General features: G+C 41.8%; 2 protein-coding genes and 1 pseudogene across 2 annotated transcripts in view; 2 read left to right on the forward strand and 1 right to left on the reverse strand.

The window, feature by feature from the left end:
- Positions 1-2,153: 2,153 nt before the first annotated feature.
- LOC101109050 (upstream-binding factor 1-like protein 1) lies at positions 2,154-7,813 on the forward strand. Its single transcript, XM_004019754.6, has one exon. It carries the CDS (start codon positions 2,166-2,168, stop codon positions 3,339-3,341), a length of 1,176 nt encoding a protein of 391 aa, XP_004019803.2. The 5' UTR covers positions 2,154-2,165; the 3' UTR covers positions 3,342-7,813.
- Positions 4,163-5,426, forward strand: LOC114110153 (MAU2 chromatid cohesion factor homolog; annotated as a pseudogene).
- A 986-nt stretch (positions 7,814-8,799) lies between the features above and the next one.
- Positions 8,800-27,483, reverse strand: part of LOC105604164 (tripartite motif-containing protein 43-like) — a 44,360-nt gene continuing 25,676 nt past the window's right edge. The window contains exons 4-5 of the mRNA XM_027960059.1: positions 9,734-9,753; positions 8,800-9,407 (exon numbers count right to left, since the gene is read on the reverse strand). Coding sequence (XP_027815860.1) covers positions 8,800-9,407; positions 9,734-9,753 — 628 coding nt within the window. The remainder of the gene's footprint in view (positions 9,408-9,733; positions 9,754-27,483) is intronic.

The raw sequence follows: 27,483 nt of genomic DNA on the forward strand, positions 1-27,483 counted from the left end.
TTGGTTAAATACAAAGAAACATGATTATGGAATAATATTAAGAGGATATTTAGTTTCATAAGAAAGTTCCCTATTATTGTTCAGAATACCTGCATCATTGTGCATTCCCATTAACAATGAATCAAAGTTTCTGTTTTTCCAAATTCTCTCCAGGATTTGGTAATGTCACTGTGTGGGATTTTGGACATTCCAGTACATGTATCATGGTATCGGTGGAGGTGATGGAATTCCAGTTGAGCTATTTCAAATCCTGGAAGATGATGCTGTGAAAGTGCTGCATTCAATATGCCAGGAAATTTGGAAAACTCAGCAGTGGCCACAGGACTGGAAAAGGTCAGTTTTCATTCCAATTCCAAAGAAAGGCAATGCCAAAGAATGCTCAAACTACCACACAATTGCACTCATCTCACATGCTAGTGAAGTAATGCTCAAAACTCTCCAAGCCAGGCTTCAGCAATACGTGAACCGTGAACTTCAGATGTTCAAGCTGGTTTTAGAAAAGGCAGAGGAACCAGAGATCAAATTGCCAACATCTGCTGGATCATGGAAAAAGCAAGAGAGTTCCAGAAAAACATCTCTTTCTGCTTTATTGATTATGCCAAAGCCTTTGACTGTGTGGATCACAAAAAAACTGTGGAAAATTCTGAAAGAGATGGGAATACAGACCACCTGACCTGCCTCTTGAGAAACCTATATGCAGGTCAGGAAGCAACAGTTAGAACTGGGCATGGAACAACAGACTGGTTCCAAATAGAAAAAGGAGTACGTCAAGGCTGTATATTGTCACCCTGCTTATTTAACTTGTATGCAGAGTACATCATGAGAAACGCTGGGCTCGAAGAAACACAAGCTGGAATCAAGATTGCCGGGAGAAATATCAATAACCTCAGATATGCAGATGACATCACCCTTATGGCAGAAAGCAAAGAGGAACTAAAAAGCCTCTTGATGAAAGTGAAAGAGGAGGGTGAAAAAGCTGGCTCAACATTCAGAAAGCAAAGATCATGGCATCCGGTCCCATCACTTCATGGGAAATAGATGGGGAAACAGTGGAAACAGTGTCAGACTTTATTTTGGGGGGCTCCAAAATCCCTGCAGATGGTGATTGCAGCCATGAAATTAAAAGACGCTTACTCCTTGGAAGGAAAGTTATGACCAACCTAGATAGCATATTCAAAAGCAGAGACATTACTTTGAAAACAAAGGTCCATCTAGTCAAGGCTGTGATTTTTCCAGTGGTCATGTATGGATGTGAGAGACAGACTGTAAAGAGAGCTGAGTGCAGAAGAATTGATGCTTTTGAACTGTCGTGTTGGATAAGACTCTTGAGAGTCCCTTGGACTGCAAGAAGATCCAACCAGTCCATTCTAAAGGAGATTGGTCCTGAGTGTTCATTGGAAGGACTGATGCTAAAGCTAAAACTCCAATACTTTGGCCACCTGATGCAAAGCGTTGACTCACTGGAAAAGACTACGATGCTGGGAGGGATTGGGGGCAGGAGAAGGGGACAACAGAGGATGAGACGGCTGGATGGCATCACCGACTCAATGGACATGAGTTTGAGTGAACTCCAGGAGTTGGTGATGGACAGGGAGGCCTGGTGTGCTGCGATTCATGGGGTTGCAAAGAGTTGGACATGACTGAGCAACTGAACTGACTGACTGACTGACCATGGTATCTCATTGGTATTTTAAAGTCCTTTCCTTTTCAGGAATTTTAATTTTTTAAATTTTGTTTCATTTTCACTTATTATTTGCCCCCTGAGGGGGCAACCAGTCTTTTGTTTTGTTTTGTTCATTTGTATGTAAAACACCCTGTGGTAAGACTGATTGGAATGCATGTTGGGAAAGCGCCTGAGCATTTTTAATTACACAAAAGAAGCTTCATAATGTTCAATAAGTGTCTCAACTCAGAGGTTGGGCCAGTTTTCATTTACATTCTTAAGGGTAAATGAAATGATAGAAAGGACATATCTCAAGTAGGGTATGCTTCTCTCATGTATCACATAGAAGAACTTTCCTTTTCTTTCTCCACAGAAACATGGAGTTGCACACTGCAAGACTTCAGAATTAACTCATCTGCTGAATCTTGAGAGTGACGAAGCTGAAGATTCTGCTGAAGTGTCTGAACTGCTGGGACCATTTAAGTGTCCCCAAAACCTAGAAATGGCAATGCCTAAAAGTCAAGATGACTGGTCCAAGGAAGACATTGTGCAGTTACTGGAAAGTATGGAGAAAAATATTCCATCCAATGAGAGGTACACGTTCAAAGCAACCCAGTCAGTGATGGACTGGGGCAAAGTAGCTTTTAAAGACTTTTCTGGGGAAATGTGCAAACTCAAATGGTTAGAGATTTCCTATAACTTGAGAAAGTTTCGCACTTTGAAAGAATTAGTCCTGGAAGCTAAGGAAAACGTTAATAATTTCAAAAGCAAAATACACAAGAAACATCCTGATTTACCCAAGAAGCCCCTGACAGCTTATCTCCGCTTTTTTAAAGAGATGAGACCTCAGTACCTCCAAAAACATCCCAAGATGAGCAACAAGGAGCTGACCAAAGTTCTGTCTGAGGAATACAGGAAGCTGCCAGAACAGCTCAGGCTGAAATACAGTCAAGATTTCCAGAAAGAGAAACAGGAGTTTCAGGAGAAAATGGCTCTGTTCAGAGAACAACACCCTGATCTAGTCCAGAACTCCAAGAAACCTGGTGTCCCCAAACGAAGTCAAAGCAAAGTGCCAAAGAAGTTTCAGGAAAATGTCCAAAAAGTGAAGTCTCCCCCAGAAAACCATTTACCCATGAAATCGAAATTCCACGGAGAGCCCGAGAAGCCCCCGATGAATGCCTATCACAAGTTCCACCAGGATCTCTGGTCGAGCAGGGAGCTGAAAGTGGTGCCCCCGAGGGAGCGCATGGTGGAGATCAGTAGACGCTGGCAGCGGGTCCCCCAGGACCAGAAGGAGCTTTATAAGAAGCAGGCGGAGGAACTGCAGACACAGTACAGGGTGGACCTTGATCTCTGGCTCAGGACTCTGTCTCCTGAAGAATATGCTGCCTACAGAGAGGCGACCTGTGCTAAGCGTAAGAACATGAGCATGACGGGGGGCCCGAACCCCAAGATTAGAAGGATGAGTCTGCAGTCCCCATCATCAGGGAATCTGCAAGGAAGGCTTAGGGAGGACCAGGGGCTTCAGGCTTCAGAGTCAGAATCATCAGACATGATTGGAGAACATTCTCTTCCCTCAGGGAGATCAGAAGAAAATGAGGAAGATGCAGAGGATGCCACTAACTCCTCAGGCCAGTGCAGAGAAGATGAAGACTGTGGATCTGAGCAGTGGGGATGAAGGTGAAGATTGTGATGTTGAGAGCACTGTCTGTAACTCACCTTCCTAAGGGGACTCCTCTGACTCAGACTCCAAATTAATTTTTTATTCCTTAAATGGTGGAACAGAGGACTTTCCAGCAAAACTCTAGGGAATCTGTGTCAAAGGGAGTGGAGTCTCACCGTTGCCAGTTTCCCTCCCTCTTTTCTTCTTTCTTGCTTTCCTTTCCCTTCCTCCTCCATATAAAGTAGGATAGGTTAGGAAGAAGGTAACTTGAGAAGTATGCACTGCATCAGGCCCATATACATGAGAGGGAGGGACCCTGCTAGGAGAATAACTGTAAATACGAACTAGTGTTGCTCCAACCTCCAATACCACCCATCCCTCCTCCTGAGAACCAGGATATATTTGAAAATCTGTTTAATGCCCTCTCATTATACTTTCTTTTTTTCCCCTAAGAGTTCCTGGCTTCTTTCATTTTTTTTTCATGAAAACTTGCATTTACTAAGTAGTTGCATCTTTTATATATGTAAAAATAGGTTTGAGTGTTAATTTTGTTGCTAGAAATCTTTTTTTAATTAAAAAAATTTTTTTTGTTGCTAGAAATCTTAGAGGTTTATTTTATTGTTCCTAACTGTATTTCTCAGTAAACAATTATAATACCAGAAATAATGATAATATTTATATTTGTTATACATGAAATTTATTTCACACAATGTCTTGCCATATGTCTAAAACGATGTTAAAAGTAAAGATACGTTATTGTCCTGATTGTGACTTTGAAGCTGATGCTTCAAAGCATTAAGGCAGGGTTTCCCCTGATGATGCCTGGAGGAAGTGTCATGGTACCTGGTACTCTTGGACTTCCAGGAGCACTTCCAGCCCTGTGCACGCACTGTTTGAAGGCCATGTTCTCCTTCAAGCTACCGCAACCCACTGAAGCCCTAACGCACCTGCAGCTCGGCTCCCTGCTGTGTCTTCACTCTGAGAACAGAGGGCAGGCAGGTAGCCACCTGGAGAGGGCAGGCTGACATCACAGCAAAACCCATTGTTTCAAAGATGCTAAATCGCAAGCGGCAAGGCTTTTGTCTGAATTTTGCTGTTAAGAGACTTCCATTGATTCAGGAAAGTAGCTGCTGTGAGAAGCAATCTAGATCTCAGAGCAGACGCTGTCCTGGCACTGCCGCTTCGTCTTCCAGCTTACACGACTGCGCACACTTGGGAAGGACTCCATGTTAGCCTGCAGCCTCCTGCGTGCGGGGCCGTGTTCACCTGGGTGGTGGGATCTGAGTACACATGGGTGCTGTTCCCACTCAGCAAGGGATGCGGCTGCTGTTGCAAGAAGTCCACCCACTGTTGACCCTCCATGGACGGATAGTAGAGGACCCGCAAGGGAACCCCACTCAGAAAGTCTCTGTGTATCTTCTTCCTGGTGCTCCAGGTAGGTGCTCCTGATGCCAGGCAGGTAAAGAGCATGAAGCAGCAACAGCAGTGCATCTAGACCATCTCCACACTGCGCTGGAGAGATCCTGCCGATCCTGCTGAGCCAGCAAACCCACTGACCTCTTCCACCCGTTACCCAAGGAGCACGCGTGCATACTTGTCAGATGGAAACTGTGATGCATTCCACACGAGCCAGCTACCGAGAGAAGGCACAGAAGCACACAGACTTGTCCTCATGGCTGGAGACGGTTAAAATGCTCAATTGCAGCCCATCCTGTCGTCCTTCCAAATAATCCTGCATGACTACACCAGCACGTGCAGGCTGGGCAGAAGATATGGGCCACTGGGCTGCAGGAGATCTCCCAAGTCTGTTGGCTGTGCCGGCAACGTGACCCCTGCCTTCCGACCCTCCTAGCCACTCAGCTCAGCTGTGTACCCTGCCGGGCCTGGCCTGTGTCTCTGCCAACGTCATGGACAGCGCTGAAGTCCAGTTCACCACAGCTTTGAGGCTCACCAATGACTGGGAACTGTGGGCCTTCATCGTCACCAACCTGGTGAGCGGGTATTTAAAGGAGGGAAACAGACACCCAGAAGGAACTGAACAGTTCGCTGGACAGGGTCCGTCCAGACAACAGCCTCGCTCTCAGCTCCTACTACCTCTGAGTGTGTGGCTTTTTTACCTGTGTGTGCTCTTCTCCTTCTTCCAGAGCCAGTACAAGGAGGTCAGACACGCTCCACATCATGTTTATCTCTCTATGTTTTAAGCCTTTCTTTGCTTCTAGGGCATTTTGTATGTAGAGCAGTTTAAATAAGAACCTCAACATTTAACATCTGTCTTGATATTAAAGTGCTTGTAGTGACCATTCTGTTATCTGTAGACATGTAAATTTAGGGATAAGCTCTTAAGTTTACAGTTAGAAATTCAGTGTGTTCCTATGTGCTCAGCCACCCAGTTGTGTCCAACTCTTTGTGACCCTCTGGACTGTAGCCTGCAAGGGTCCTTTGGAATTTTTCAGGAAGAATACTGGAGTGGGTTGCTATTTCCTCCTCCAGGTGATCTTCTTGATCCAGGGATTGAACCCATGTCTCCTGCATTGGGAAGTGGATTCTTTACCACTGAGCCACCTGGGACGCGCCCCCCCCCCCCCCCGCCGCCCCGAATTCAGTACTTGATATTTAATATTCCACTCTAGCTTCATGGAGGCCAACCCAAGTGTACATGCACGCGTGCATTTGTGTGAACTTTGAGCCTCCCCTTCACCTTTCAGTTATGTAAAGCTGTTGTAAATACCATCCCAATTCAGTGCCTTGCAGTTTTTTAATAATAAGAATTTAAAACAGACAGCAAGCAAGCCCCCAGGGAGCTATTACAGCTAGTCTCATACAGCTAGAGTGAAGGTGAAAAGTGCTCAGTCATGTCCGACTCTGCGATTGCATGAACTGTAGCCCACCAGGCTCCTTTACCCATTGAATTCTCCAGGCCAGGATACTGGAGTGGGTAGCCTTTCCCTTCACTAAGTGTTTAGGGAAAACAGATAATAAAACTCCAAAACTTTACAGGAATGTGAGGAAGCGGCATAAGGATTCCTGTGGGGAGGTGAATCATTGAAAGCTAGTTGGACCCTTTGTGTGCGCGTCCCACTTCTCCCCACTGGTTTGGGTGGCCCTCAGGGCCTGTGGTTCTTGGGGTGCTGGTCCAGGAGGTGTCACGCTCCATCACAGACCCAGAGCTGCCTCCCCCCCTTGTTGGGTCCTGACAGTCACCATGAATGAGGCCAAGGTCCCCCCCCTCTGGGGTCCGCACTCCTTGTCCAACTTACTGGGAATACAGGCAGGGAAATTGGAAAGGGCTGCCTGGCACAGTGGGTAAGTCTGTTCGCTGCACGGTTTTTGTCTCCTTAGAGGGTTTTTTAAAATAAGTATTGGGTTGACCAAAAAGTTCATCTGGGTTTTTCCACGACAGCTTATGGAAAAGCCTGAACAAATATTTTGGCCAACCCGATATGTTTGGCATTGTTGCTGTTCACTCACTGTGGTGTCTGACTCTTTGCGACCCTGCGGACTGCAGCACGCCAGGCTTCCCCGTCCTTCATTATCTCCTGGAGTCTGCTCAAACTCATGTCCATTGAGTCGTGTTTGGCAAGCTGTCTTTGAATGGGTTTGTAATGTCTCATGTTTTTAGCAGCCTGTATCTGCAGCTGGTGCTTTTTATTAGGAAAAAAAAAATTGTAAATACAAAACATTTTTTAAAAGACATAACCATAGAACACAACTTTTCACTTGTGGATTTTTTCCTGTGTATTCCAAGTAAGATAACTTCAAGCAGCCAAAAAATAAAGTGAAGTACTTTTTTCCCCCCCATCTAGATTCTTGTAGGTGCTTTTGGTATTGTGGTAAATATAAAAACACACTTTCATTCTCATGACTATGAGGAAATATCTGTACTTAAATGAATTCTAAATGGTTGAAATGCTGAATGTATTTGGAAAACCATGCTGCAAATTATATAATTTGCTTCTCTGCTCAATACGAAATTGTAAAATTAGCACCAAAGACAATGATTCTTTTTATTTCAAATAGCAGGTAATATAGGAGACTCTTGCTACTAAGATGTAGTAAGATTTATTGAAGTTGAAAAGTTAAAATTTTACCAGACCTCCCTCTCCTTCTGCCTCTGTAACTCAGCTTGCCCCTTGCAAAGTCTAGATCACATAGGTCACATGGTCTCAGAAAGTGGGGACTTCAATACTAGGAACTGGAGTTTATCCCACTCACCCTTGTCCTGCTCTTTGCAGTCTCCCAGCCCCTGCGATCCTGCTTAATCATGGCTGTCCAGGTCAGACATCCCCCTCGCCATGTTGACCATTGTTCCCGCGTGTGAAACCCCTTGTTTAAACCAGCCTATTAGCAGCTAGTGTTGCCCACTACAGTCTGTCTATAAAAACTCTGTAATCCCTTTGTTCAGGGCTCAGAGCTTGGAGTGTTAACTCCTCTGGGCCCACTGGCATAATAAACTTCCAATTAAAATAAATAAATTTATATAAAAAAAATCTGAGTTCTCCAGCTCTCTGAGTGTGGTGCTTGGTTTCTTGAGTGCTAGTTTTGGCAACATTTCAACATGAACTAGAGAGTAAGTTTAATGAACCAGTATTGAAAAACTTATCAATATATATTTAGAAAGTTTCTTTAGTGTTAGAAGTACAATGGTGAATATGTAATTCAGTATGGGGCAAAAATATTTAAATTAAAAGAAATGCTCTATTGTATGTTTGGAAAATGTGAAGAGACATGCTCCCTGCCATACCATCCCATCCTTCATGCCCAGGTGATAATCCTAAATTAAAATAATATAAAAGAGTAACATACCACCAGTGTGACTGCAATGCCCACAATCACCCCCACACTTATAATATATCGACGGTTAACCAAGCCTCCAACATACAAATACACTTAAGCTCAATGTGTGTAATCTAATTAGTTTTTGACATCCACTTTCAAATCTTGAAAACTTAAACTTTTAGACTCTAGTCCCTAACTTTTACTGCAAACCTCCTTTCCAACAAGGAGTATTTATTTATTAATTTCTTCAGGCAAAGATTTGTCCAGTGCCCCTCATGAAGCACTTTCTTTGTATTATTGTAGAAAAAAAGGACCTGCTAATTCTGGATTCTCTGAAAGAAATGCTTATCCCAGTCTCCAGGGTCAGTGGAGATTTCCCTGCAAATCGGTTTTCGCCCGGAGGGTGAATAGATGTGTAGGACAGAGTAGTTTTTGAGGGAGGAGGAGAAGGTTGGGGGCTGACCTGGATCTGGTTAGAGACCAGGTCTCTCCATGCTGTTTAAGCCCTGGGGGGCAGGAAATGGGAAGCACATGGTCATATTTTGTTGAGTCCAGCAAGCTCACAGCGCAGGTGAATAACCATTTCATATACTCCAGACAAACGGCTATAAGGGAAGATTTCACTGTCAAGATGATAGTAGAAACCAACAAAGGTTGGCAGTTGACACCTGCTTTATAATATAAAAAGGAGAGTCCATTAGAGTAGAATGAGCCTAAAGACAATGAAGTATTCTTTTGCAGCACTGGACAAGGGCCCCGCCAGAGAAGGAGTCCTGAGTATCCCATCTGGGCCGTGACTCAGATCCTCACCTGTGGCCCGTGCAGATGAAGGGCCTGACAGGGAAAGTGCACACGCCATCATCGTACTCCAAAGGAGGGAGTGCTTGGCAACATCCACAAAACTTACACTCCCACGGTCACAATCAAGGAACACCCCAGCCCTGCCCAGAGGTCTCTCTCTGTACAGAGGCGTGGCAGGGGTGGTGGTCCAGAGCTGGTAATGTTCATCCTGCTTCACACATACAAGGAGAAAGTTGTCCCTGTTGGACTCGTCCAGTATGCCATTGTCCTTCCTTATCCAGGAATCCTTACAGATGCCTACAGCCCAGTCCCAAGAGCTGTCCACGAGCATCTCCCAGTACTGTGTGCTGGAGGTGAAGCTCTGGGCTCCCCAAGCAGCAAAATACTTTGCTGTTCCACCATCCGAAGACGCAAGGAGGCTGTCGTGTTCATACTTCAGATTTCTTAGATCATCGAACAGCCTGATGTGCTGACTGCTTACTTCATTATTGAGTGAAAAAGTTACTGTGGAGAGATGAGAGAATATGCCAGTCAAAATTAGTATTAAAATAAAATGATCTATGAGAGAAGAGGGTTTATCTAGAGTCTCACTGGGTGAAAAGTCTTAAGGTTATTAGAAACATAGTTTTAACTGGAAAACATTGGATTGAAATGTTGCCAGGATATCTGCCAAGGAAATAGATTATTAGTCACCATGGAAAACCTGCTTAAAAACTCAGAGATTATAAACAATAGGGAGGTCATGTCTACTGGCTGGGTACTTTTTATTCCATCTAAAAGACTGGACAATAGGCATTGATCATCTCCAAGGCCATGGCAATATATCTTACCTCCACCTCCATTACTCTTGCTAAAGGGAAAAAAAAAAAAATACATAGTAGAATAGAGAATTGGTGATCATTCTTCCATTTCAGTTAGCAAATGGACATTGAAGAAACAAAACCTAAGGGTGGCTTCTTATAAGTGATTTCCTTGTAGGCTTTTTTCTGCTTTTGATCTGCGGTTCCAGCCTAAGGTCTAGTCTTCCACTTCCTGACAAGTCACCCTCTAGGCTGAGGTTTATCATGGAGCTCTGTGGGGTCCGTCCACCAACCATTTGCTTCCTTGTGGTTTCCATACTCTTTTTTGAGGCTTATATTCAGATTTATCAATGGGAAAACATATCATACATTCAATTGCTAAGAAACTTTCTCTATGTAACGGCACTTAAACTCTGAAACTGGAATACCCTGAATTAATAACCAGCTTTCAGTGAACAACCGACATGGTAGGTGATGATATTTTTAGGGATCCAGGATCTGTTTTGGAGTATGTCCTTTTCTTCATTATACAGATTATTCAAATTTATAAGCAATTGATGAGGCATGAATTGCATCAGTCCCTGCACCAGCCTGTGTGTATTCTGTAGAGGATTTTAGTGACTCTGTGACCGCACATGTCTGTATGTGCCTATTTGCAGGCTGTTCTGCACAAGCTGAGAGATGAAAAGGGAAAGACTGTCTACAGAAACCAACACTGAGGGACCCTGTAGGGCAGATACACTGGTGGGGTGACACTCACCCCAGAAGAGGCTGAGCCAGTCCATCAGCCCGGCCATGGGTCGTGCAGGGACTTCTGGGAGCAGAGGCTGAGGCACGTGCAGCTGTGCTGACTCACTCCTGTAAGAGGAAGATGCGGTTCATCCTTCTGCTGCCCAGGGCTTCTTAAACAAAGCCTTTAGGATAAGACAGCATCCTTCAGCTCAACATTCTTCATCTAAATACTTTTCCCACAAGCATGGAATAGGATCAGGCTATTCTTGGGAAATTTTTTTCTCATTTTTCTCGTGGTCTGTTTTCACCCCCATTTCCCAGGGGTACTTACCTTTCTCACCTAAAGCCTGGAAATACTAGTCCTTGAGCTTCAGCATGTTTATGATCTTGAAATTTAAATCAGTAAAAACTGGCCTTTTGGAAAAGTCTGCATTGGGCATGGCAACACATACCTCCCTCAGCCACAGGAGCGAAATATGCTATTAATTACTTCAATTCAAGTGTAACGGGAAATCCTATTCAACAAAACAGACACAGATATGTACGTGTTAAGTGAAGTGAAGTGAAATCACTCAGTCATGTTCGACTCTTTGTGACCCCGTGCGCATGTTAAGTTGCGTCCAATTCTGTGTGACCCTATGGACTGCAGCCTGCCAGGCTTGTCTGTCCATGGGAGTCTCCAGGCAAGAATACTGGAGTGGGTTGCCATGCCCTCTTCCAGGGGATCTCCCCAACTCAGGGTTTGAACCTGCATCTCTTGTGTCTTCTGCATTGGCAGGAGGGTTCTTTACCACTAGCAGCACCTGGGAAGCCCCATAGATCCATATACACACAAGCAATGCAGTATTGTCTGGCACATTACGTGTTCCCTTTGTTAAATGCAGCTTGATCTCTTATACAGCCCTCACAGTGCCATCAGCATTGCAAGATCAGACTTCCCATTTCAGTTTGTCTCCCAATTCCTGTCAAAAATAAAATAAGGAAACATAAGACTAGACTTCTTCATAAATAGCCAACCATTTGGGTTGGGGAAAACTTCAGAAAAATTCTTATCACCACCATGAGAAAACAGTCAGGACACCCATTGTTTACTTTCTCCCCAAAGGAAATTGGCACAACATGTTGAGAGAATCCAAGTTATTGATAAATTAAGAAATTTGGAGCGAGAAGAAGAGAGAGAAGTACAAGGGTAGTGATTGGACAACCCTCAGCTCTCTGTAAATTGATGTTTCCTAGGGCTTGTCCTAAAAGTTTAATATGCCCCAAACTAAAGGCAACTCAAACCTGGGATATTCCAACATGAGGTGAAAACTTATGACTGTGTCTAAAATTTCTCCCATTGCCCAACTGGAGATCAAAACATTGAATGGCAGTACAAAAGTTGTTCCTTTCTGGTTTTTACAGAATCAAATTACAAAAGGAGATTTTGAGAAGGGAGTATTCCCTGAAGAGTCTCCATCTTCACAATTCTGCAAAGCTTGCTCAATCATGATTTGCATGAGTTGTGCTTTCTCTATAGTATTTCCCACTAGGAGAGACTCCCACCTTATAATGCAAGAGATGAAAAAATAGACCCCTGGTACCATCTAATGGGCATCAAAGGTGTGAGCCTCAGTGCTGGGTCTTTACCTGGAGCAGCTCCACATTTGGTTTATAGGACATTTTCTTGAATTCTTTGTATATTATTTTGAGATCTATCTTCTTTCCACTCAGTTCCTTTTGTTTCTTTCTGATTGACTTACAAATCTTTTAGCCTTCTTTTGTAATAAACCGTTTGTAGCAATTTTCTCCCTCCTGAAGAATTGGAGTTACCAACTGGTAAGTTTTCCTAATCATGTCTCCGTATCCATTCATGTAAAACTGTTGGGAGAGGGATTTCAATAGCATTTAGTTTGCTCATTCTGTCTCCCAAGAAGCTACACCCATCTTAAATTCATATCTTCCTTCTTCTCAGAAGTCAAACATTTCTCTTTTCTTCACTTATTTTTCATGGTTTTTGACTAGGTCTAGAGTCAAACCCATCCTTTTCTCAAATAACTTCCATCAATTTCATACATGTTTCTGAAACATCTGGAGAATATCTTTTCATGGGCCATTTCTTTCATATGCCTCCTATCAAATCTTTAAGACCCATGTAAGCAATTGAAATCTATGGGTAATTCATGCATCATGTGCAGGATCCTGATTTCAATGTTAAGAAGTAAACTGATGCCTCATCTCAAACCTCCCAAACTCCATAGCCTGACTTCTCTCTGAGCAGCTATGTTCCATTTTATCCTCAGGGTGGGTATCCTAAAGACCGATCTTCAGATTTTCATCTACTGCCCTCAAACAGATGATCATCCTCCCAGTCATTTCTTTCATTCCTTTTCTCTACAAACAGGTTCTGTAAGGTCACAGGCTCCTACCCGCAATGTTTAGAAGGTCATTCATCCTCATTCCACTTCATATTCCTTCCGAGTATTGATGAATTCACTCTCTCACTCTGTTTCTCTTTATTCCTTTCCCTCCTGAGGATTTTCTTTAACATGTCACATTTTCTGCTTACTCTCTTGATAGTGAACTGTCACTCTTCACCACGAAACTCACACCCCTTAAATTGCTGTTCAATTTCCTCTGTATACACCTGAGCTCAGGTACTAATCAGATTGAAAACACCTGTGTTTCTCAATAATATGTCCCTTACTTTCTAGAATGTATGACTTATACAGACATCTGTGCCTGAAATAACCCCTGAATTTTTAAATGCCCCCTTGATCTTCAGAATGAGAACTGGTCTTAAACCTGGGAAGTTTCCCCTGAGATCCTGAATCCCTGGTGCGGAGTCATCCTCGTCCCATCCTGTGCCTCCATCACTCTTCTCGTGGATCTTCTGCTGTAGTTCCTGATCCATTAGATTCCAAAAAGCCCAGGAGGCTTGGAAATGTAGGTTGAAATGGTACATAGAATATTATTCTAAATAGTGTTCCACCCATTCTCTGAAATTTTTAGCACATGATTATTTCACCTCAAACTATTAAGGGACAATTTTCTAGCATGTCTGCCTTGATCTTTTTCAAACAGAAATGCATTCTCCTATTTACCATCCAAGCATCAGTTCTTTCGCCATATTTTTTGAGGTTTCTTTCAACATCGTGTATCTTTTCCCATGAAGATCTCATTTGGTTTGCCAGCTTCTCCTGTAAAATAATTGAATTTTAGCGCCAGAAAAGATTGAGGTTTCAGATCCCAAATGAGGGAGTGTGCTAGGGAATGTCAGATACAGGAACTGGAGGAAGACCAGCAAGGCCATAACAGATCACCTCATTTCCCTGTTCTTCCTCACTAATGATCAATTTCAAGAAATTCCACATGACAGAACCACACCCAGGGAATCATCCTTTTAGGGAAAGGAACAAGGTTTTGTTGAAGATAGCTAATTTTCAGATACTGTGGCATCTTGTATCAGAGTTTGATTCTAGTGATGCTTGTCCCCTGTTAATTTCAACGTGCTGTATCTTCCTTCTTTGCCCAGGGTTAGGAGACCAGGATCCAATGGCAAAGACTTTTTACACTTGTAGATTTTGGAGTCAAAGACTTTTCTCAAAATGAAGGCTTTACAGAGTGTTGAGCATAATAATGTGTCATCCAAATAATCACGGGGGCTTCCTGGTTTCTCAGCAGTAAGGAATCCAAATGCCAATGCAGGAGATGTGGGTTCACCCCTGGGTCAGGAAGATCCCCTGGAGAAGGAAATGGCAACCCACTCCAGTGTTCTTGCCTGGGAAATGCCATGGACTGACTCTGATGCTGGGAGGGATTGGGGGCAGGAAGAGAAGGGGACGACCGAGGATGAGATGGCTGGATGGCATCACAGACTCGACGGACATGAGTCTGAGTGAACTCCGGGAGGTGGTGATGGACAGGGAGGCCTGGCATGCTGTGATTCATGGGGTTGCAAAGAGTCGGACACGACTGAGCGACTGAACTGAACTGAACTGAGGAACCTGGTGGGCTACAGTCCATGAGGTCACAAAGAGTCAGACATGACTTTACAACAAATTGACTTCATAAGCAAGCCAGTGGATACAAGTTCCTTAAAGGCAGGTGTGCTATGGCATTTTCTCCACAACTGTATCACTGCTAACTAGATTTGTCCTGGCACTCAGTAAAGAGAAGTTTCAGTCAGCATCAGATCATCATATCCTTTTAGTCTCTTAGGTGTACCATCCCCAAGCTTCCTAAGTGCTCTCAGGGGCATCGCTCACTCAGGATTCCTCAGCAGCCTCTTCAGCAGGACAATGTCTGTGAGTCTTGTGCTCCCGACCTTGAGAGCAAACCAAACAGAGCAAGCTCTTGTTGGCTTCACAGAAGATCATCTTTGTCTGCTTCTGGGTCCCACACAGATGTTCCTCATACTTCAGGAATTGCCTGAGATTGGCTCTTCTGACAGTGGACACCAGAGTCTTCAGAAGAACACTGGTTTTGAGGTTTGTCTGTTCTGATCGTTGTCCACACCGGGACAGTTGGCAGGGACTTCGGCTTGTTCCCAGAAAAGACAAAGACAGGACCTACAGAAGCTGTGCCCACAGCCTGTGGTGAATTGGTCTAGAAGGAAATTCAGGCAGATGAGGCAGGTGAGCTCCTTCTGGAAGGCTTCTGGGGTTTCTGAGTCCATTTTCCTGAGGGAAGAACATCAGGAGTTTATTCCTCTTTCCCCAAGACACAAAGGAACAAGCAAATTAGACTTGGGGGATGACTCAACTGTGGAATGTATTGGGAACAGAAGAGACTGGTTTGCTTTGACACAAATGGAAAACTGAGACACAAAGAGAGCTCTCAAGAGCTGCAGGAAATTTTCTCGACTGCCAAACAAACAGTATCTACTTCCTGTCCCCTTTTCCACTACCTAGAGAAGAACTTCAATTTTGTTGAGGTCTTATTTTCCTCTAAGTAGCACGAGCTTCAGGAGTTTGACCTAATATATAGCTCTTTGTTGTGGGTCTTGATTGCCCTACACAATCAATCACAATACTCCATGCCAGTCATTGATTTAGCACAAGATATTTGACTAAGCTTGTATTTTATTATTTACTGTGATTGTCAGTATTCCTGTGATTGGATGTCCTTTGTTTTATCTCAATCTAAATTCACATCTACAATCACTTTTTTCTCTCCAAAACACTTTTTGAATACATTCAGTGTTAATGAAGATGAAACTAAATTTTGTCAAATAGGATCCTATGTAACAGAAACTACAGGCAGTCTCCTGCATTGTAGGCAGATTCTTTACCTCTGAGCCACCAGGGAAGCCCTTCATGAATTGTAATATACTAATTCCATATACTGATTGGTTGCCTTTGCCTTCCTGTTTAATCTGTATCATGCTCATTAATCAAACCAAAACTGAAACCATAGGGTTATATCTTTCAAGTCTTTAAAACTATTATCAGACACCCCTTTCATCTTGTGGTAATATGCAGTTTGTATGTAATGGTGATAATCATCACCAAAAAAACAAATCATACTCTTTAAAATTGACTTTGCTAAAATATTGGATCCTTGTGTCTGTACTAGTTAATTACAGAAATTCCTCAGACATCTCAAGTGTCACTTTTCTACGTGCTGAATTATTTCTTAGTTTCATTAAAATTTCAGCCATAAAAACTCACATTTCTGAAGAGAAAACAGTTACTTCACTTTAAAATAATATTTTTCTCAAATTATTGCATTCCTTACCTAGTTCAATAGAATACAATAGTGGACAATATTATCTCTCCTGTGTATAAAGGCACACTCCATTTTTAAAATAGACCATTTTAGGTATTACATGTGGAGATAAATAGCTCTAAAAATTATTTTTAGGATCTATACCACTTTCTGAGTCCTCATAATGCATAGGAATAACTAGGAGATGAATGAAATTAGAGAACTAAAATTCAGTTCAGTTCAGTCTCTCAGTCGTGTCCGACTCTTTGCAACCCCATGAATCACAGCATGCCAGGCCTCCCTGTCCATCACCAACTCCCGGAGTTCACTCAGACTCACATCCATCGAGTCAGTGATGCCATCCAGTGATGCCATCTCATCCTCTGTCATCCCCTTCTCCTCCTGCTCCCAAGCCCTCCCAGCATCAGTCTTTTCCAATGAGTCAACTCTTCGCATGAGGTGGCCAAAGTACTGGAGCTTCAGCTTTAGCCTCATTCCTTCCAGAGAAATCCCAGGGTTGATCTCCATCAGAATAGACTGGTTGGATCTCCTTGCAGTCCAAGGGATTCTCAAGAGTCTTCTCCAACACCACAGTTCAAAAGCATCAATTCTGATTACAGTTTCAATTTCCATGCTTGTGATGGGTCTGTTAAGATTTTCTATTTCTTTCTGGTTCAGAAGGAACATACCTCAACATAATAAAAGCTATATATGACAAACCCACAGCAAACATTATCCTCAATGGTGAAAAATTGAAACCATTTCCCTAAAGTCAGGAACAAGACAAGGATGTCCACTTTCACTGCTACTATTCAACATAGTTCTGGAAGTTTTGGCCACAGCAATCAGAGCAGAAAAAGAAATAAAAGGAATCCAAATTGGAAAAGAAGTAAAATGCTCAGTTTGAAGATGACATGATCCTCTACATGGAAAACCCTAAAGACTCCACCAGAAAATTACTAGAGCTAATCAATGAATATAGTAAAGTTGCAGGATATAAAATCAACACACAGAAATCCCTTGCATTCCTATACACTAATAATGAGAAAGTAGAAAAAGAAATTAAGGAAACAATTCCATTCACCATTGCAATGAAAAGAATAAAATACTTAGGAATATACCTACCTAAAGAAACCAAAGACCTTTATATAGAAAACTATAACACACTGATGAAAGAAATCAAAGAGGACACTAATAGATGGAGAAATATACCATGTTCATGGATCAGAAGAATCAATACAGTGAAAATGAGTATACTACCCAAAGCAATTTACAAATTCAATGCAATCCCTATAAAGCTACCAGCCATATTTTTCACAGAACTAGAACAAATAATTTTAAGATTTGTATGGAAATACAAAAAACCTCGAATTGCCAAAGCAATCTTGAGAAAGAAGAATGGAACGGAAGGAATCAACTTGCCTGACTTCAGGCTCTACTACAAAGCCACAGTCATCAAAATAGCATGGTACTGGCACAAAGACAGACATATAGATCAGCGGAACAAAATAGAAAGCCCAGAGATAAATCCACACACATATGGACACCTTATCTTTGACAAAGGAGGCAAGAATATACAATGGAGTAAAGACAATCTCTTTAACAAGTGGTGCTGGGAAAACTGGTCAACCACTTGTAAAAGAATGAAACTAGATCACTTTCTAACACCGCACACAAAAATAAACTCAAAATGGATTAAATATCTAACTGTAAGACCAGAAACTATAAAACTCCTAGAGGAGAACATAGGCAAAACACTCTCAGACATAAATCACAGCAGGATCCTCTATGATCCACCCCCCAGAATTCTGGAAATAAAAGCAAAAATAAACAAATGGGATCTAATTAAAATTAAAAGCTTCTGCACAACAAAGGAAAATATAAGCAAGGTGAAAAGACAGCCTTCTGAATGGGAGAAAATAATAGCAAATGAAGCAACTGACAAACAACTAATCTCAAAAATATACAAGCAACTTATGCAGCTCAACTCCAGAAAAATAAACGACCCAATCAAAAAATGGGCCACAGAACTAAATAGACATTTCTCCAAAGAAGACATACAGATGGCTAACAAACACATGAAAAGATGCTCAACATCACTCATTATTAGAGAAATGCAAATCAAAACCACAATGAGGTACCACTTCACACCAGTCAGAATGGCTGCGATCCAAAAATCTGCAAGCAATAAATGCTGGAGAGGGTGTGGAGAAAAGGGAACCCTCCTACACTGTTGGTGGGAATGCAAACTAGTACAGCCACTATGGAGAACATTATGAAGATTCTTTTAAAAACTGGAAATAGAACTGCCATATGACCCAGCAATCCCACTGCTGGGCATACACACCGAGGAAACCAGAATTGAAAGAGACACATGTACCCCAATGTTCATCGCAGCACTGTTTATAATAGCCAGGACATGGAAACAACCTAGATGTCCATCAGCAGATGAATGGATAAGAAAGCTGTGGTACATATACACAGTGGAGTATTACTCAGCCACTAAAAAGAATTCATTTGAATCAGTTCTGATGAGATGGATGAAACTGGAGCTGATTATACAGAGTGAAGTAAGCCAGAAAGAAAAACACCAATACAGTATACTAACACATATATATGGAATTTAGAAAGATGGCAATGACGACCCTGTATGCAAGACAGGAAAAAAGACACTGATGTATATAACGGACTTTTGGACTCAGAGGGAGAGGGAGAGGGTGGGATGATGGGAGAATGGCATTCTAACATGTAAGCTATCATATAAGAATTGAATTGCCAGTCTATGTCTGATGCAGGATACAGCATGCTTGGGGCTGGTGCCTGGGGATGACCCAGAGAGATGTTACGGGGAGGGAGGTGGGAGGGGGGTTCATGTTTGGGAATGCCTGTAAGAATTAAAGATTTTAAAATTAAAAAAATAAAAACTAAAAACTAAAAATAAAAATAAAAAACAAAAAAAAACCCACAAAAAACAAAAAACAAATGCATCAATTCTTTGGCTCTCAGCCTTCTTCACAGTCCAACTCTCACATCCATACATGACCACTGGAAAAACCATAGCCTTGACTAGACGGACCTTAGTCTGCAAAGTAATGTCTCTGCTTTTGAATATACTATCTAGGTTGGTCATAACTTTTCTTACAAGGAGTAACCGTCTTTTAATTTTGTGGCTGCAGTCACCATCTGCAGTGATTTTGGAGCCCCCCAAAATAAAGTCTGACACTGTTTCTACTGTTTCCCCATCTATTTCCCATGAAGTGATGGGACCAGATGCCATGATCTAAGTTTTCTGAATGTTGAGCTTTAAGCCAACTTTTTCACTCTCCTCTTTCACTTTCATCAGGAGGCTTTTAGCTCCTCTTCACTTTCTGCCATAAGGGTGGTGTCATCTGCATATCTGAGGTTATTGATATTTCTCCCAGCAATCTTGATTCCAGCTTGTGTTTCTTCCAGTCCAGTGTTTCTCATGATGTGCTCTGCATATAAGTTAAATAAGCAGGGTGACAATATAGAGCCTTGAAGTACTCCTCTTCCTATTTGGAACCAGTCTGTTGTTCCATGTCCAGTTCTAAATGTTGCCTCCTTACCTGCATACAGATTTCTCAAGAGGCAGGCTAGGTGGTCTAGTATTTCCATCTCTTTGAGAATTTTCCACAGTTTATTGTGATCCACAGAGTCAAAGGCTTTGGCATAGTCAATAAAGCAGAAACAGATGTTTTTCTGGAACTCTCTTGCTTTTTCCATGATCCAGCGGATGTTGGCAATTTGATCTCTGGTTCCTCTACCTTTTCTAAAACCAGCTTGAACATCAGGGAGTTTACAGTTCACATATTGCTGAAGCCTGGCTTGGAGAATTTTGAGCATTACTTTACTAGCGTGTGAGATGAGTGCAATTGTGCGGTAGTTTGAGCATTCTTTGGCATTGCCTTTCTTTGGGATTGGAATGAAAACTGACCTTTTCCAGTCCTGTGGCCGCTGCTGAGTTTTCCAAATTTGCTGGCAAATAGCTGTGAAAAGAAGAGAGGTGAAAAGCAACGGAGAAAAGGAAAGATATCAGCATCTGAATACAGAGTTCCGAAGAATAGCAAGAAAAGATAAGAAAGCCTTCTTCAGTGATCAATGCAAAGAAATAGAGGAAAACAACAGAATGGGAAAGACTAGAGATCTCTTCAAGAAAATTAGAGATACCAAGGGAATATTTCATGCAAAGATGGGGTCGATAAAGGACAGAAATGGTATGGACCTAACAGAAGCAGAAGATATTAAGAAGAGGTGGCAAGAATACACAGGAGAACTGTACAAAAAGATCTTCATGACCCAGATAATCATGATGATGTGATCACTAATCTAGAGCCAGACATCTTGGAATGTGAAGTCAAGTGGGCCTTAGAAAGCATCACTATGAACAAAGCTAGTGGAGGTGATGGAATTCCAGTGGAGCTGTTTCAAATCCTAAAAGATGATGCTGTGATAGTGCTGCACTCAATATGCCAGCAAATTTGCTAGTTCAGGAAGACAATTTTTCCTGGAGTGAGTTCAGATAATCAGAGTGTGTCATATTTTGAAACGGTGAATGTTCTCACTATAACAATGTAAAAAAGAATCAAATTTTTAATAAAGAAAGTGAAAGTGAAAGTGAAGTCGCTCAGTTGTTTTCAACTCTATGTGATCCCATGGACTGTAGCTTACTAGGCTCCTCTGTCCATGGGATTTTCCAGGCAACAATACTGGAATGGGTTTCCATTTCCTTCTCCAGGAGATCTTCCCAGCCCAGGGATTGAACCCTGGTTTCCTGAATTATAGGTGGACACTTTACCATCTGAACCACCAGGGAGGTTCCAGTTTGACTATACATTGTTTACTAAGACCATAGAAATAAGTTTGAATATACACAAGGATTTCCACTCTACACTGGAAATTTCAAATATCTAGTTAATGGAAGCAACATCAGATTTTTTGTTTTTTTGATGTTTCCACTTCTTTGGAGTCCCTATTGGTTGATTGGATCTATTTTGAACACTTATCACTTATGGACTGCAAAGTAAGGTCTTGAAAATGATAGCAAATGTGACTTTCAAGAAGGTTTTCTGATTAATTTAACCATTTAACTCATATTCATCTGTGTAAAGACTATGAAATATATTCATTATGTTGAACATTTTAGGAGTACCATGTGTTTTATAAATACTTATGTATTTATAAATATGTGCATCAAATGAGGAGATAGCTGATGAACAGGGAGAAAGTATAAAGAAGCCATGTGTAGAGTGGGCTAGAAACTGACCAAGAATTCTTTATGAATAAGATCACTTTTATGCTAATGACACTGGGAATCACCATAGCATTAAAACAATAGAAGAACTAAATGGGCTTCCACAGTGGCTCCGGGATAAAAAATTAGCTTGCCATTAGATTAACTCCTTTTATATGGATTAACTCTTTTAATCTTCTAAACAATATTTACTGATTTTCTATTTTTACCCACATTTTATAAGGAAATTACTTGACATCGTATGGATAAAAGATATTACTTGTTTGCAAATCCCAGAGGGAATAAATGCTTGATGCATTGCATACATACAGATATTACTGATAGAAAAAAAAAACAAACAACAAATTGCATTTCTGTCCATAATCACCATTAAGGTTTCATTCCTAAGTGAACATAGCAGAATTTCATTGACTTTGATTAGAACTCACCACTGGGTACAGTTGATGAAATATTCTACTCCTATGCTGTAAGTAACTCTGCACAATTCAGTTCAGCTTTAGGGGTTCACCTCCGCCTGGCAGAGACTTCCCAAAGTCTCCACAATGCAGCCAACTCTAGTCCTGACAGCTCTGGACTCTGGAGAAAAGTGAGTGTGGGTCTTCAAGAGAAGCTTTATGTAGTCTTTGAAGACCACGTCCACCTCTTCCAAGTGATAGTGTTATCAGCCCTGTGAAAAGGTATAGGTGCACATGATTAGATTTTCCCAGAGTTGAAAACATTTTCAGATGCCAATGACTGAAGTCCTTTGAAACCTACTTAATCCAAGTGTCACAATCCAATCTCTGCTAAAAAGTCACATTTTGAGTTTATAGTTGTAATCCATGAAGTTGCTGTTTGGACAAGAAATAAACTCCCCAGATGTGAATATCTCCATTTAATGAACTGCATCATAGTCCTAATTTCAGATGACCAGTATATCTATTACTTTGGGCAAGAATCCCTTAGAAGAAATGGAGTAGCTCTCATGGTCAACAAGAGTCTGAAATGCAGTTCAGTTCAGTGGCTCAGTCATGTCTAACTCTTTGTTAGTCCACCCCATGGACGGCAGCATGCCATTCTTCCTGTCCATCACCAACTCTGGGAACTTGCTCAAACTCATGTCCATTGAGTCAGCGATGCCATCCAAATGTCTCATTCTCTGTACTCCCCTTCTCTTCTTGCCTTCAATCTTTCCCAGCATCAGAGTCTTTTCCAATGAGTCATTTCTTCGCATCAGGTGGCCAAAGTATTGGAGTTTCAGTTTCAGCCTCATTCCTTCCAGTGAATATTCAGGACTGATTTCCTTTAGGATGAACTGGTTGGATCTTCTTGCAGCCCAAGGGGCTCTCAAGAATCTTCTGCAACACCATAGTTCAAAAGCATCAATTCTTTGGCACTCAGCTTTCTTTATGGTCCAACTCTCACATCCATACACGACTACTGGAAATCCATAGTTTTGACTAGACAGATCTTTGTCGGCAAAGTAATGTCTCTGCTTTGTAATATGCTGTCTAGGTTGGCCATAACTTTTCTTCCAAGGAGCAAGTGTCTTTTAGTTTCATGGCTGCAGTCACCATCTGCAGTGATTTTGGAGCCCTGCAAAATAAAGTCTGTCACTGTTTCCATTGTTCCCCCATCTATCTGCCATTTAAGTGATGGGACCAGATGCCATGATCTTAGTTTTTTGCATGTTGAGTTTTAAGCCAGGTTTTTCACTCTCCTCTTTCACTTTCATGAGGAGGCTCCTAAGGTTCCTTTAGTACTTGGGTGCAATCACAAAAATGAAAAAAAAAAATGATTTCAGTTTGTTTCCAAGGCAAACGATTCAACCCTGCAGAAATCCAAGTCTGTGGTCCAGCCACTAATGTGGAAGAAACTGAAGTTGACCAATTCTATGAAGACCTACAGTACCTTCTAGAACTAACATTAAAAGAAAGATGTCTTTTTAATCATAAGATATTGGATTGCAAACTTATGAAGTCAAGAGAAACCTGGACTATCAGTCAAGTTTGGCCTTGCAGTATGAAATGAAGCAGGGCAAAGGCTAACAGAGTTTTGTCAGGAGACTAAACTGGTCATAGCAAACACCCTTGCCAAAGACTCAAGAGATGACCCTATGCATGGACATCACCATGCGTAGAGTGTATTTTGATCAATACCAAAATCAGATTGATTATGTGTTTTTTTTTTTGCAGCCAAAGGTGGAGAATCTCTGTACAGTCAGTAAAAACAAGACCTGGAGTTGACTGTGGCTCAGATTGTGAGTTCTTATTGCAAAATTCAGGCTTAAATTGAAGAAATTAGGGAAAACCTCTAGGACCTTCAGGTGTGAGCTAAATCAAATCCCTTATGATCATACACTGAAAGTCGTGAGTAGACTCAATGTATTAGATTTGACAGATGGGATGCCTGAAGAACCATGGAGGAAAGTTAGTAACATAGTACAGGAGGCAGTGGCCAAAACCATCCCAAAGGAAAAGTAAATGCCAGAAAGCAAAGTGGTTGTCTGAGGAGGTTTAACAAATAGCTGAGGAAAGAAGAAAAATCAAAGCAAGGGTGAAAAGGAAAGATATGTTCAATTGAACACAGAGTTCCAGAGACTAGCAAGGAGAAATAAGACATCCTTCTTAAATGAACAATGCCAAAAATAGAGGTAAACAACGGAATGGAAAGACTAGAAATCTCTTCCAAAAATTGGAGATATCAAGGACTGTTTCATGCAAGGGTAGCAATGATAAACAACAGAAACATTAAGGACTGAACAGAAACAGAAGGGATTAAGAAGACATGGCAAGAATACACAGAAGAACTATACAAGAAGGTTCTTAATGACCCAGATCACCACGATGGTGTGGTCACTAACCTAGAGCCAAACATCCTGCAATATGAAGTAAAGTTGGTCTTAGAATGTATTACAACAAATAAAGCTAGTGGAGGTGATGGAATTCCAGCTAAGCTATTTAATTCCTAAAAGATGACACCATTTAACTGTTGCACTCCATATTTCATCAAATTTGGAAAGCTCAGTAGTGGCCACAGGACTGGGAAAGGTCACTTTTCATTCCAATGAAGGGCAATGGTAAAGAAGGTTCAAACTATCCTATAATTGCCCTCATTTTACATGCTAGCAAGTTTATGCTCAAAATCCTTCATGCTAGATTTCAGCAGTACATGGATCAAGAACTTTCAGATGTACAAGCTAGATTTCAAAGAGGCAGAGGAACCCGATATCCAATTGCCAACATTTGTTGGATCATGGAGAAAGCAAAGAAATTCTAGGAAAACATCCACTTGTGCTTCACTGACTACACTAAAGCTTTGAGTGTGTGGATCACAACAAATGGTGGACAATTCTTAATGAACCTGGAGTATGAGACCACCTTACTTGTCTCCTGAAACACCTGCTATGCAAATCAAGAAGGAAGAGTTAGAACCAGACATGGAACAGCAGACCAGTTCCACATTGGGAAGGGAGTACAGTTATTTAACTTGTATGCAGTAAATGTGTGTGCGTGCTCAGTTGCTTCAGTCGTGTCTGACTCTTTACCACCTTCTGGACTGCAGTCCACCAGGCTCTTCTGTTCATTGGATTCTCTGCCCGCCATAGGTGTGACGACCCTTAGGTGTGAGATCCCAGGAGTCTGTGACTCCCCGTTTCTCTGTGAGTGATCTCGTCCCTCAGGACTCCTGCAGTGAACTGCGGAGGGGAAGATATGATTGACTGGATGTAGAGAAGTCTCCTTTAGCAACACTGTCAAGCTTCTGACGTCTTTTTCCCTTCTCTCTGAAGTGAGGACTTGGCCCTTCCTTATCTTTGAAATGGAGATGGGCATGTGGGCAGTAACAATTCTATATGTATTTTCGTACTTTTAGCTGTCAATGAGATTTTCTTATCTCAATCATTAGAAATTAAAAATTTAAAACTCCTTGATCTGCATTAGTTTTTCCTTAAAACCAGCCTTTTGTGACTCAGTGGCACTAAAGATATTAAAATTTAAAAATAAAAACTAAAAAAAAAATAAATAAATTTCTCTGGTTTCTGTTCCAACCCATTCCTTATGCTCCTGGTTGTAAGGGAATCATGCTTTTTGTCATACATTTGATTTATTTGTACTATGCTATGCATCTGTCCATGATCTGGGTAAGTATCTTAGTGCAGAGATTACTAAACTATTTGGGGATTCATGTACCATTGTGGGACTGCTTTTGTAATTTTAGTTTATTTTAAAATGTGTTTAAAGCTAGCGCCATCTCATTAAACTTTTCTAAATATCCTTGGCTAGCTTCATTTTTGGTTCTCATGGAAAATTAGTATCACACAAGTGCATGAGTGCATGCTGAGTCCTGTCTGAGTCTTTGTGACCCCATGGACTACAGCTTGTCTGGCTCTTCTGTCCACGGGATTTTCCAGGCAAGAGTACAGTAGGTTGCCATTTCCTCCTCCAGGGGATCTTCCCAGTCCAGGGATCAAACCTGGGGTATCCTGCATTGGCAGGCAGTTTCTTTACCACATGAAGTTGTGTTAATATATATGGAAAGTGTAGAATTTCCAGGGTTCATCTTACTCCTTGATGCCTTAGTGAAATACTTTATTCTTTATAAATATACAGGTTGGGCACCTACTATATAGCACATGGAACTCTGCTCAATTGTTATGTGGCTGACTGAATGGGAGGGAGGTTTGGAGGAGAATGGATGCATATATATGCATGGCTGAGTCCTTTTGCTTTTCACCTGAAACTATCACAGCGTTTTTATTTTTCCTAAAGGTTTATTTATTTTGGCTTCATTGCTGTGAACCTGCTTTCTCTAGTTGCAATGAATGGGGGCTACTCTTTGTTGTGGTGCTTGGGCTTCTCACTACAGTGACTCCTCTTATTTCAGCGCACAGGCTCTGGAGTGCTGGCTCAGTAGTTGTGGCACATGAGCTTAGTTGCTCCGAGGCATGTGGGATATTCCCAGAGCAGGAATGGAACCCTGTCCCCTGCATTGGCAGGGCGATTATTAACCACCAGACCATCAAGGAACTACTGTACATTGTTTACTACATTGTACATTTACTCCAAAATTGTAAATTGGCTGTTCAGTTCAGTTCAGTCACTCAGTCGTGTCTGACTCTTTGAGACCCCATGAACCCCAGCATGCCAGGCCTCCCTGTCCATCACCACCTCCCGGAGTCCACTCAAACCCATGTCCATTGAGTTGATGATGCCACTCAACCATCTCATCCTCTGTTGTCCCCTTCTCCTCCTGCCCTCCATCTTTCCCAGCACCAGGGTCTTTTCAAATGAGTCAGTTCTTTGCATCAGGTGGCCAGAGTACTGGAGTTTCAGCTTCAACATCAGTCCTTCCAATGAACACCCAGGACTGATCTCCCTTAGGATGGACTTGTACTACAGTAGAAAATGAAAAGTTTCTTTTAAAAAAAAAATACTAAATGAATATAGGCTTAAATTCTGAATTTTCTAATGGAAGAAGATGGCATTGGTTAAAATAATAAATCTATATTTATTGCCTCACCTATCCATTCATGAACTGGGAATAAAACTCTATTAGTTTAAGATCTAATTTAAGATTAGATTTAGTGTTTCTAAAGTGACTGACTCACAGTTCATTCACACCCACAAAGTGTTAAGTGTCTTTCTTTCCTGCTGGCAAGTCTAAACATATCTTTTGATTGAAAAAACTTGGAGGGAGGGGGGTTCAGGATGGGGAACACGTGTATACCTGTGGTGGATTCATGTTGATATTATGGCAAAACCAATACAATATTGTAAAGTAATTATCCTCCAATTAAAATAAATAAATTTATATTAAAAAAAAAAACTCATGGAGAAGAGTGCGAGGTACTGCTCACACTGCCAGACAGCTTTGTCCTTTTGCCCTAGAAATAGAACTGAATCCAAGGATCTAGCAACTCAGCCCCAGAGGTATTTCTGCCTCTTTGGCTGCGAGACCCAGCTGCTCCACGTCATTAGACCTTCCTTCTCAGAACCTGCCCAGCCTGTACTCTGACCCCTTCACTGTGGAAGGACAGGTGCGGGGCAGCAGTAGGAGGAAAGCAGGGGTCAGGGACTGACCTTGTCTGCAGCTTCGCTTTCAATGAAGG

The sequence above is a fragment of the Ovis aries genome, chromosome 21, assembly GCF_016772045.2.
Source record: "Ovis aries strain OAR_USU_Benz2616 breed Rambouillet chromosome 21, ARS-UI_Ramb_v3.0, whole genome shotgun sequence".
Lineage (NCBI taxonomy): Eukaryota > Metazoa > Chordata > Mammalia > Artiodactyla > Bovidae > Ovis > Ovis aries.